Below are 12,446 nucleotides of genomic sequence, written 5' to 3'. Positions count from 1 at the left end.
CCAGGGGAATACAGAAACTTTGAAAGGCCAAGGGCAAGTTATGGGCGGAAGGCAAAATACAATGAGTTCATGTGGGAAATTTCTGGTTAGACAAGGTCTGTGGTTCCAAAGGCAAAGATGGCACACTGGGAAAGATAAATGCCCTTCCTTGTCTTTATCACTAATACTCCAAGTGGCAAGTCAGGACAGGCTGCAAGCCAAAGACCCAACAGATAACAGAGGGGGCGCATTACCTCCTGAACAGAGTTCCCACCTGGACCTGATTCTTCCATGTAAATGTTCCTCTAGCTTAAAACAACTTAAGAGCTTTTATTTCATTTTGAGTAGCAAAGTCAATCTTGCTTTTTTTAACTAGTTTTACTATAACCTCCTTTGTAGATTATGACTAGAGAAATCCCAACTCCTAAAGCAGGGAAAAGAGACTGGAGCAGAATCAGCCCCACAGCCAGACCCAAAGGGACTAGCAAGACCCTGATATATACATATCTCTCTTTCTCTCTCTGAACCTCTCTGGCCCCACATACACACAGTTACACATGTATGTGCACACACACACTCTCAGTTTCTCTTTCTCTATCTCACACACACATACACACACACACACACAACACACAAGCAAGCTATAGTTACAAAGCTAAGTAATAACCCAAACATTCTGGTTTTTCTACTTTGTAATTAAACGCACTTCTCTAAGATATTTTAGAAGAGATGAGTCATCCCTTCCTCTTTTTCTTCCCATAACACACATACCATTCTCACATGCTTCAGTAGAATCAGACCTTGATTCAAATCTGTACTCTGTTATAAGGACTCAAGTTTCCTGTAGGAAGGGAAGATTCCTACTGCATAAAGTATATTGGAAAGATCAATATATAAAGCCTTGTACACAAAAGGCATTTGATAAATATTAACAACCTTTTGGACAAGAGATCAAGAATCACTTGGGCTCTACCCACAAACCCAGCAACTAATTTCAGAGATGGGTTACTTAGCATCTGTGTTATTTATCTCTCAAAACTAAATGATGGTAGTAGAAGTAGAGGAAGAAGTCCCCAATTCCCAGAAAAATGAAAGAATACAGAAAGAAGTGCTTATAGCAGGGAATGTCTTCCCTCACCTCCTATGTGAATATCCCCCCCAACAAGGGAGTATCTATAAAGCAAAAGATGGACTTCCCTTGGTACCTGAGAAAGAGAAAAGTGGTGCCACTTTTAAGATGGATTCTCAGTTCTCTCCTTAGATACCAAACATACAGGACACAGGATTCAAACTCAGAAAAGGTATCAGGCAGCAATGTAAAGAAAGGCAAATTTTCTTCAAATCAGCACAGGATAATTAGGGAAAGGCATTTGTCACTCTGGTTCTTACCCTTTAGGCCATATGTAAAATGAATAACAGTTAAGTCAGTATATCATAGACAATGGCTTCCACAGAACTAACAAATGAAAACATCTGACAAGAAAGCTTTATTGAAGCACATATTCATGTCAGCAGTGGAAAACAAAAGAACAAGTTACAGCCCAGGATCCCAAGTTATGCTTTCCATTACAGTATCAATGCACACCAAACAAATCTTTTAAAACATTCCTCAATTTAGTTCACACATACAATAGAAACTACCATACCTGCCCTCAATCCAGTGGCCTCATAGAAACATCAGCTAGCAACTGCCTCTACTGAAAGGTATTTCTTTTCTGGTATAGACTCCCTTCTACACACAACTTTGTATGGAATACACTCACATGAATAAAAGGTCAGTTTGGAAGAGTATCAGAAAATGAGTTAGTTTACTAGAACCCTCTTCAAAAAGCCTCAACACCACCACACCCATGTTACATGCAGGTCAAGTTGAGGAAACAATAGAAAGAAATTAGAGCTGAAACCATATCAGGTAGGAGGTCAGAATAACTGGGAGATTATCTATCCACATTCTCTTGGAGCACTAACAATCCCCAGCCTGGGGAAGCACTGTGCCATTTAGACATTCTTTGGCTCTTCTGACTGACACAGAGGTATGTAGTCCATAGTCTGCATGGCAACACATCCCAGACACAAACACTGAGAAAGATGTGGTACATGAGAGTGAAGATGTCTCATCTTTTATTAGAGAAATGAGGAGTTCGTTCTCTCTCAATTAACTGCCATTATCAGTTTAAAATGCAGAGACATCAGCACGGGCTGTGAAACACTTTACCCTCAGTCACTCAGGTCCTCTGGAATCAGCCAGAAGGTCTCGCTGGGCATGTTCATGACTCCATCAAAAGGCCATTATCTAATTAAAGTGCTTTTCTAAACCAACTCCATTATAAGATTTTCCCAAAGGTCCAGTAAAGGCATCTAGAACTGGAAGGAACTGGGGAGTTTTCTTAGCATTTCAAAGAAAACCATATACCCAAGCAAGGTGAAAACTACTTAAAAACAAGAAAAGATAAATTTTCCAGATAGAACATGAATTAAAAGTGTAAATTAGAGAGAAGGAGAAGAACTATTTACCTCTCCTGATATTCCCCTCTTTAGTGACCCAACACTGTTTCCCAGAGTCTTAACCTCAGATCAGGCACACTTTGAACTACAGACTGAAACTAATGGCAAAGGTAGCCAGGACTTCCTGGAGAAATAGGAACAAAGATATTAAAAAAGAAGGTAGAGAGTTGTTTTAAAAGATTTTTAAGTTAATTAAACCTCATAATTATGCAAGGAAGAATCTGAAAATATACTACACTGTGCACAAATAAAAACATTTCAAAGAGGCCCTTTCTCTTGAGCCTGCTTTTAAAAGGGGAACAAGGCCACATCACTCTAGCTAGTGTAATGAAAGTTTCAGAAATAGTGCTTGTACATACACATCTAACATACACATATTAAATTAGAAATCTTTGCTCTTAGTTTTGTTACTTCCTCTGATTTGCCATGGCCAGGGCTGGACCTGTAGAAGGACAGGAATTCATAAACCCAGCTTCTGCTTGGCCATTGAGGAACGGAGTTGCAGAGTCCCTTCAGCCCAAGACCCTGGGTATTGTCGCATCTTCTGCCACAGGCTCACTTCTTCCCCAGTCGAGTCCATCCAGTCCACCACTTCCCCATTACTGATCCCTGAGGAGAAACACCAGAGAATGCTGACCAGGGACCCCACTGCTTGACCCATCAATGGTGAGTTATACAGCAAGGGTAGCTGCTCCAACGACAGTGTGCTATGAAGGTGGGCTGATGGGGACAGCAATCTGGGAAGTGTTCCCTGTTGATCCTGCTCAGAGTTTTCTATGCTCCTGAGACTATCAGGAGATTCTGGGTTGGTGAGATAGTACTACAAATACCACATGGTCACTAGAGACTTCTTATTCAGAGGATGTTACAGAGTTCTGAAGTCTGCCACCCATGCCAGAGCTACTGTCATTATATTATTACCAAATTGATTTAAATTTCTTAACAACTCAACAGCTTTTTCTCTAGCTGTAGATTCTAGCCAGCCTAAAGTTAGAATTATATGGCGTAATTCCTATTCTTTTGTTCATTCATTCTTTCAGTAAATATTTACTGAATACCTACTATGTGCCAGGTATTCTTCTAGGCTCTGGAGATACAATGATGAAAAAAGTTGAAAACTACCCCTGGCTTCAGGCAGCTTTAATTTGAATAAGAAAGAAAATAAAACAAGGAAATTAATTAATGAGATAGTGAGGATAACATTATGAAGTAAATCAACAGGGGGATTTAGAGTGTCTGGATCAGGACTTACTATAGAAGGAATGGTTTGAGGGACTCACTGAGAAGGAGACATGTGAGTTAGGACCTAAAGGATGAGAAGGAGCTAGTCTTGCCAGACAGAAGGAACAATAATTCCAAAAGTTCTGAAGTGGGAATGAGTTTGGTATATTTAAAGAAAAGAACTAAATCATCATGGCTGGATCACAGTGAGCAAGCAGGAGAGTGATATGAGAAGGATCAGAAAGAAGAGAGGATCCATATTATGCCAGGGCCTGTAGGCTTGGTACAAACTTCTCTTGTTTTCTAAATATAACAAGTCACTGAAGGATTTTAACCAGGAGACTGACGTGAACTAGCTTATATGTGTAAAACATCACTCTAGATGCCTTATGTTAGTTATTAAATATAAAAATAATATTTAAGGCCATGGGAACACAGATTGTGGAGAGAGAAAAGAAGACCTGAGACTAAGCCCCAAGAAATACTAACATTTAGATTTTGAGTATAGAATGAGGAATCCACAAAGAAAACTGAGAAGTAAGCAGCTGGGTAAAAGGGAATCAAAGAGTATAATATCAATAGAAGTATTTCAGGAAAAAGGGAGTGATCAGCTATGTTAAATAGTGCTAAAAATTCTAGTGAGATGAGAACAATACTTGGACATGAGAACAAAGGAAAGGTGAGGAAGTGGAGACCATTCTTTTTAAGAAATTGGGGGATGTGTGGTCAAGAGAAGGTTTATTTTTTATTTAATAAGATTTAGAAACACCAGAACATATCTGTATTCACCTCCAATAAGTAGGGAGAATGAAACTGATCATATGGGACAGATGGAGATTAAAGAAGTGAGGTCAGTGAGAAGGGGAGAGGGTGGTACAAAACACAGAGAGATTAGCCTTTACAAGTGAGAACCTTCATTCATTATGTTAGGATAGAAGATGATAGTGTTATACGTACAGGTATGTAGATAGGTTTGTAGATTGTGTGTGTGTGAGTGAAGATGATAGAGTTCATGGCTGTCAGGGTCACAATTATCTGTACACTTAATATCAATGAACTCAGCCTTGCTCTAGGCCTGGCACATAGAAGGTACTCAACAAATATTTGTTGAATATTACCTGAAAGGAAAGAAGACAAGTCCTGTCATAGAGAAGCTTTATGTTTCTGGAGGTGGGAGTTGCCCTGAGTGAAATAGACAAAAGGCCTTTAAGGCAACTGAAGATGGGAAGAAGAATCTCACCAGTGCCAACACCTAGTCTGACACCTCCCAGGAAATCATTGCTGGCAAGGGGCTCCCGGTCCCACACAGTAAGTTCCAGGCACATGTGTTGTAGATCTTCCAGTCTCACACCATGGTAGACAAATGTATGGTTGTAGTGGGGATTCAGAGTCTTCTTCATCACAGGAGTTTTACGCTTACTGTCCTTGTTCCTCGTAGGAAGGAGGTATCTGGCAAAGGGTAGGGAATAATCAACACCTACTCAAAGCTGGCAGTATGTGTCTAAATTCCCCTTTCCCCTACCATAGGCCTAGCCCAGTAAGATGAGTCAACAACCAGATCCCAGTGCACACACCCCTCCTTTGAATCTGCTAAAGTAGAGTTCCTACTCTTCCCACCAGATACTTCCCCTGATTTAATTCCTTTAACTTGGAGAGAAAATGAATATATTGTTAATCAGGCTTTGTCTATGCTCTACCAAAAATGAGTTTTAAATATTTGGTTCCATTCCTCCTATGTAAGGTAAATAAAACCAATAGTAATATCTATTGATTTAGATTGGTTTGGTTTGGCTTAGCTGAACTGATTTGCTAGAGAGCATAATAAGTCAGTGAGTGATCTATAATTTGGGGAAAGCTAGCATTGCTTAAATATTATGGGAAACAAAGCCCTGAGTCCCCAAATTTAGTCAGGGAATACAGATTCTTTCTTAGGATTAATTAAGAGCATGAATCAGAGAAAAGTCAGAACCTATCTGTCTACCACCCTCCTCTTTGTATATTAGCACAACAGCCAAGTCCAAATTGAGCTCAGGCCAATGCAAAAGTGGTGGTGGAGGTCATTCCATCCCCTAATTTCAGAAACATAGTTTGTTCCTGGGGATGGTAGAACACACAAGCAGAGCATCCACAGGGAAAGGTTCAATTGGATTCCTCTGTTAACTCTCTTATCTTGAAACTGGTTAGTTTGCTGCTGGTCCAGGGACTCACCCCTTGACAAAGCTATCTGAAGTCCCTCCTGATTTGGCAGCTGTCAGGTTCTTGGCTTCTTTGATCCATACCTGGAGCTCTCCTCCTTCCCCACTTTTACCTGTAAGGGATGTTAGACATAGCAAGTAAGCTTCCAGGTTTATCTTGAGATTTATCTGCATAGTCCTGAAGGTAGCAAGATCCATAAAATAACTGAACCATGCCTGACTTGTACTCTCAGTACCTATACAGTGCCTGTAAGCAGTAGGTGCTCAATTAATTACAACCCCAATAGCAATAAACAGTCACTGAAAACTGGCTATGTAAGGGACACTGCCTTAAGCATTTAATTCTCAAAGCAATCCTATGAGATACACACTATTATTGTCACTTTATACATGAGAAAACTGAAACTTGGAGAAATAAAGTTGCCTGATGTTTGCTGAGTGATTTAAATAAGAGCTAGGTATGGTGGTGTACTTCTATAATTCTAGCTACTCAGAAGGCTGAGGCAGGAAGATTACAAATTCCAGGCAAGTCTGGGCAATTTAGCAAACTCAGTGGTAGAGCACACTTGATACAAAAAAAAAAAAAAACAAAAAAAAACAAAATAAGAAAGAAAGAAATTAATTAAATAATTAAAATTTTTTAAAAAAGGGAATTCCTCTGCTTGACTTCTTGATCCCATCCTCACTTCACAGAACTAATCAATTTAAACCCCCATGACCACTTTAATATATCTTTCTTCACTGATCCCCTCCTGTTGGTCTAAATATATGCTAATTTCACCTCTTCTTCGTTAAAAAAATCAATTTCAAAGAAGACCTCCCTTCAACCTTATCTATTTTTCAGGCTATTCTCCATAGCTCTCTTTTCTTTCACCATCAATCACCCTGGAGGGGAAAAAGCCCACATTTACCACCTCTACTTCTTTGCCTCACTCAGCCTAGTTTCTAGTGAAATCGGGTTTCTGCTTCCATGAATCAGCTGAAAATGCAATGAAATGCCAACAAGCTGTGTCCTCTCAGTCCTCATCCAGTCTGACCTCCCTGTAGTATTTCAGTATTGTTAATACTATCAACAACCCCTGCCCCCTTCTTCCTGAATCTCTCTCTTGAAGTTTCTCTCTCGATAACCCCCTACCTCACTGACATTTCTTCCTGTCCTGTCAAACTGTTGCTGCTCCCTATGCTACTCTCATCTCTAGTCATTCTGCACACCCTCCTTGGGGACCTCATCATTTCCCCAAATCCTCTAGATTAGCCCTGCTGAAGGTATAATTTTAAGAACTCTGATTTCCCATTGCCAATGAATCAAGTTGAACTTACATTCAAGGCCCTTTTCACTGGGGCTCATCTCCAATCCCAGCCCCAATCCCACATAAACAAATACACACCATAACGCCAGCCCCACTGAATGAAGAGTTTCATTCCCCAACATTCACAAACAACCCCACATTTCCCAGGCATTTTTGTTTTGTTTTGTTTGGTTTGGTTTTGGATTGAACCCAGGGCCTTGTGCTTGCAAGACAAGCACTCTACCAACTGAGCCACATCCCCAGCCCCACTTTCCCAGGCATTTTTTAAAACCTGTAATCGTGCTATCCCTTCTTCTGAGCATGTTCTTATTTCCTTGTCCTCCCTCCTCTTCTACCTGGCAAAATCTGAAGATCTAATTTCAATGTTAATTCTTCTTCAAAGCTTTCCTAAATGTAACCAGACAGAATTCATCACTTCTGTATCTGGATGCCTTTTAGCACATGACTATCTTTCTTGCTAAACTAACCACCTCAAGGGAAAGCAAATATTATGTCTTATTCATCTACATATCTGTAGTCACTAGCATAGTGCTTGGCAAGTTGAATAATTCTTCCTCAGCCTTCAACTGCCTGTTTTTCATACTTTATCCTTTCCAACCACCATTCTCAGCCTCTACGGTTTTGCTGTCTTTTGCCCTCTTAGTACTTGCCATAGCTGGATCAAGACCAACTTAGTTTTAAATCCTGAAAAATGATTTTTCAAAAATGAATGCCAACCCTTAAACATTCCCTTCTGGTTGAAAAATGCAGAAAAAGCTTCTAGGGAAGAAAATCCAAGGAGCATCCTAATATGGCTTCTTCAACAGTGCCAGAACCAGCCTCGCACAAATCCTGTGCAGAAGATAAAGAGTTAATTTGGGACCCAATGAAAACTCACTTTTTTTCCTGTCACCTCCAGCAGGGAGTTTGGAGGCTGGGATGTATTTCAGTGAAACCACCAACTCCCCTTTGTATGAAGGCACACCAGTCGGAGACTCACCACTGATCTGAAACACAGGGAAACCCAACAGGTCAAGTCAGACTTCTCAGTAATTGCAGGGACTTCACTCTGAGGTGATACTAAAATTATCCCCCAAGAACAGCTTTCTGGTATAAGAGAATCCTTCTACTTCTGAATATAATCCAGGGTCCCTAGGCCATGGCAGCCACAGGCTTCTAAGGCAGTTTCTTCCAGAAGAGAGGCAGAAGAACCAACAAAGCCTCTTCTACAATACCCACTATTGTACCACTTTGGCAAGACAGTTTCCAAATTCTGATACTCTGGCAGAGCATGGTGGTGCACACCTGTAATCCCAGTGTCTTGGAAGGCTGAGGCAGGAGAATTACAAGCACAAAGCGAGGCCCTAAGGACTTAGTGAGACTTTGCCTCAAAATAAATTGTAAAAACAAAGGCCTGGGTTCAGTACTTAAGAGAACCTGGGTTCAATCCCCAGTACCAAAAAAATAAATAAAAATAACCAATACTCAAAAAGGTCTACCAGCATAGTTGCCATATAAACTCAAAAAGGATTGACACCATGATGAAGAATCTTGCTACCAGAATGGTCATTAATAGCCCCAAAGTGGAAACAATCAAAATATCAATCAATATAGGAAGGGTTCGACGAGTGATTTTAATGCCTTCATGTGGTATATGACATGCAGTCGTGAGAAAGTATGCAGGCTTTGAAGGTGACAACTATCTATGATAACCCAAGTAAAAGTAACATTGGGTGGAGTGCCACTGCAAAAAGAAAATATTTCTTTGGATAACATCTTGAAGATGGACTTCCTGTGACAATCTGACAGGTTAAAACAGGAATTACTTGCATGATTCTAGCTACAACTAACTATTTTGGCTTATGTGTTTTTGTACCTTCATAGAAAATGATTTTTTCAGGTTAGAACTTGGTTATAGGTAAGATTTACTTAATCATACGCCTACAAAAAGTCTACCTTATATTGGTGAAAAAAAAAGCAAATTTTGTGGTTTCATTTTTATTCTAAAGAAAAAAGAATGCTGACATGTAAACATATCCAACACATACTATTAAATCAACAAAGCAAGATACAGAAAAAACTCACTTGTATCAAAATATATTCATGTGAATATATACATATGCAAATAATAATTATCATAATCACTTTTATAGCACTTATGATGTGCCAGACACTGTTACAAGTTTTTTTTTTAATCATTTTGCTTAATCCTCAATATAGTCCCTATGGAAATAAGTTTGTTATCCCCATTTTACAGGCTATGGAACAGAGGGATTAAGTAACTTGCCCAAGGTCACAAATCTAATAATTGGCAGCACCAGGATTCAAATTCAGGCAGACTGGATCCATAATGCTTTAATCATTATATACTACATAGCAAAACCCAGAAAGATCTGGACAAACATTTGTTTCCTCTAGGAAGGGCAGCAGAATGGAGAAAGGAAAGAAGACTTTTCCTTTTCACTCTATATTGACTTCTATAGCGTCTTTTAAAATGAAAATATATCACTTGTATGATTTTTAAATACAAAATATATATTTTTAAAGAGGGCGTGTGGTATGAGAGTATAGCCCAGTGGCAGAACACTTGCCTAGAATGCACAAGGTCCTGGGTTCCATCCCCAGTGCCAAAAAAATTAAAAATAAAAGAGGGCTTAAAACCATTTGAGAGCAAGGTAGAACTCTGTTATGAGGTTTGAATATGCTATAATTTTTAATATATACTTATTATAGAATTTTTCTTAATATTTGTCTCTACTATTAGAATCTAGATGCCAGGAAGACAGACTTCAAGTCTATTTTTGTTCATACTAATTTGTCCAACCCTTAGCCAAAGTACCTGGCACATAGTAGATACTCCACAAATATATATTGAATGAATTTATTGAGTGAATGAATGAATGTCTGGGATGAACCTATCATCTCTGACTTTGAGTGGCAGAACTGTTTTACCTTCTTGGCTCTTTCTACAAGAATCTCCTCTTTATTTTTTTTAATTAAAAATCATAAATTTACATAGGGCAATATTGTTTGATTCATTCTGTTATTTTTTCCTTCCCCCCACCCCTCCCACCTCTCTTTTCCCTCTATACAGTCCCTCCTTCCTCCATTCTTGTCCCCCTCCCACCCCCCATTAAGTGTCATCATCCACTTATCAGTGACATCATTCCTCTTTTGGATTTTTGAGATTGGCTTATCTCACTTAACATGATGTTCTCCAATTTCATCCATTTGCCTGCAAATGTCAAAATATTATCATTCTTTATAGCTGAGTAATATTCCATTGTATATATATACCACAGTTTCTTTATCCATTCATCAACTGAAGGGCATCTAGGTTGGTTCCACAATCTGGCTATAGTGAATTGAGCAGCTATGAACATTGATATGGCTGTATCTCTGTAGTATGCTGATTTTAAGTCCTTTGGGTATAGGCCGAGGAGTGGGATAGCTGGGTCAAATGGTGGTTCCATTCCAAGCTTTCTGAGGAATCTCCATACTGCTTTCCAGAGTGGCTGCACTAATTTGCAACCCCACCAGCAATGTATGAGTGTACCTTTTTCCCCACATCCTCGCCAACACCTATTGTTGCTTGTGTTCTTGATAATTGCCAAGGAATCTCCTCTTTATGATTTGGCTTTCAGATCAGGAGCTGCTACAGACGAGAGGTACTCTTTCACCTGCTGGTGTTCATTTGGGTTCCTCTAATCTAGGCCTTCAGTGCTGAGCATAACCTGTGGGGGTTATGCTTTCCTACCATCTTAAGTATCTAAAGCATTTGGCATGTAAGTCATTCTCTCAGTTTGGATCAATATATCACATATTCAGAATACATCAAATTTAGTATATGAGAGAGGTACAAAAGAATTGGGAGGGGTAGGCCAGCAAGAGAAAATAGAATGGAAGAAAATGGATTGCTAGGGCAAAAAAAAGGAAATATCCAAAACAATAAGTGTAGAATGTTTTAAATTAAAGGAGAGGACTGGGGTTGTGGTTCAGTGGCAGAGTGCTTACATAGTATGTGTGAGGCACTGGGTTTGCTTCTCAGCACCACATATAAATAAATAAAAGTAAAGGACCATCTACAACTAAAATATATGAAAAAATAAAGGAGATATGTAATATGGGAATAGTGTTTTTGTTGTTTATAAAATGTCTACACAATTTATTAATTTTTATATTGTAAACTTCAGTGACCTCTTAAAATGGAAGTTTAATATTTTTTTCAGTAGTACATTTTTATTCTGAACCAAAATATTTGCAAACAGCAAGTAACTACATTTTAATGCAGGTTATATCTTATATTTTTATATAAGATATTTTATTAATAGTAGTTCATGATGGTTTACAGTGACATTTCCAATATATATATAAACTGTAGGTCACTTAGATGATGATTTTCCTGCCAAATGCTTAAGAAATTCTAAATTTAACAAGTTAATAATAACATGTAGTAGCTTTGTTAATAATTGCTTTCTTGTTTTTTTATGTTTTAAAATGAAGTTAATGCTATTAATTGTTTTAGGACAACAGCTACCAAATTATTGGATGTAAACTTCATTTGACTCAGCAACTCCACCACTAGGAATTTCTCTGACAGTTATATTCACAAAAGAAAGCATAGATATATTACAGTCTTAAGAGCAAAAAATATTAACAATTTAAATGTCTATTAGTGGGGAAATGGTAAATAAATTTTAACACAGGCACATGATGGAATTTCATGCAGCAATTAAAATGAGATAAATCTGTAAATGGTGACATAGAAGGATGCCCAAAATAAATTGTTAAATGAAAAAATAAGAAATACAAACAATTTGGCTCAGGTGAGCCTATTTGTGTAAAAAGAAAAAATATCCATAGATGCGTATCTGTGCTCCTTAATAAAATCCTAGAAGGATACCTAAGTAGATGTTACCATTGGTTATTTCTTTTTTTCTCTTCCATATTTTTATTTATACATTATAATTATACATGATAATGGGATTCATTAACAGTAGTTATTTCTAATAAATGAAATTCAATTCTTTTTATACACTTTAAATTGTTTTAATTTGGAATTATATGCATATAAATTCTTTATGATTAATTTTTTTACATGGTAAAAAACTCAAAAGTGTTTAAAAGGGCATATAGGGAAAACTAAATCTCCCTTCCATCTCAGACTCCCTTCCTCTACTAGTATTGTGTCTACACCTCCCAAAGATATCCCATGTTCCATACATTGTTAGCATAAAAATTTTTGAAGAACCTTGTT

General features: G+C 38.2%; 1 protein-coding gene across 4 annotated transcripts in view; it reads right to left on the bottom strand.

The window, feature by feature from the left end:
* Positions 1-1,445: 1,445 nt before the first annotated feature.
* Positions 1,446-12,446, bottom strand: part of SYTL4 (synaptotagmin like 4) — a 66,467-nt gene continuing 55,466 nt past the window's right edge. For 3 of the 4 annotated variants that reach the window (XM_079124058.1, XM_079124060.1, XM_079124059.1), the window contains exons 14-16: positions 8,088-8,196; positions 5,914-6,013; positions 4,606-5,154 (exon numbers count right to left, since the gene is read on the bottom strand). In XM_079124058.1, coding sequence (XP_078980184.1) covers positions 4,764-5,154; positions 5,914-6,013; positions 8,088-8,196 — 600 coding nt within the window. In that variant the 3' untranslated portion in view covers positions 4,606-4,763. Of the gene's footprint in view, positions 3,094-4,605; positions 5,155-5,913; positions 6,014-8,087; positions 8,197-12,446 lie in introns of those variants that run through there. The other variant, XM_079124061.1, reaches the window with a different exon arrangement.

The sequence above is a fragment of the Sciurus vulgaris genome (genome assembly GCF_902686455.1).
Source record: "Sciurus vulgaris genome assembly, chromosome: X".
Classification (NCBI taxonomy): Eukaryota; Metazoa; Chordata; class Mammalia; order Rodentia; family Sciuridae; genus Sciurus; species Sciurus vulgaris.
This window is presented reverse-complemented; position numbering and strand designations above follow the sequence as displayed.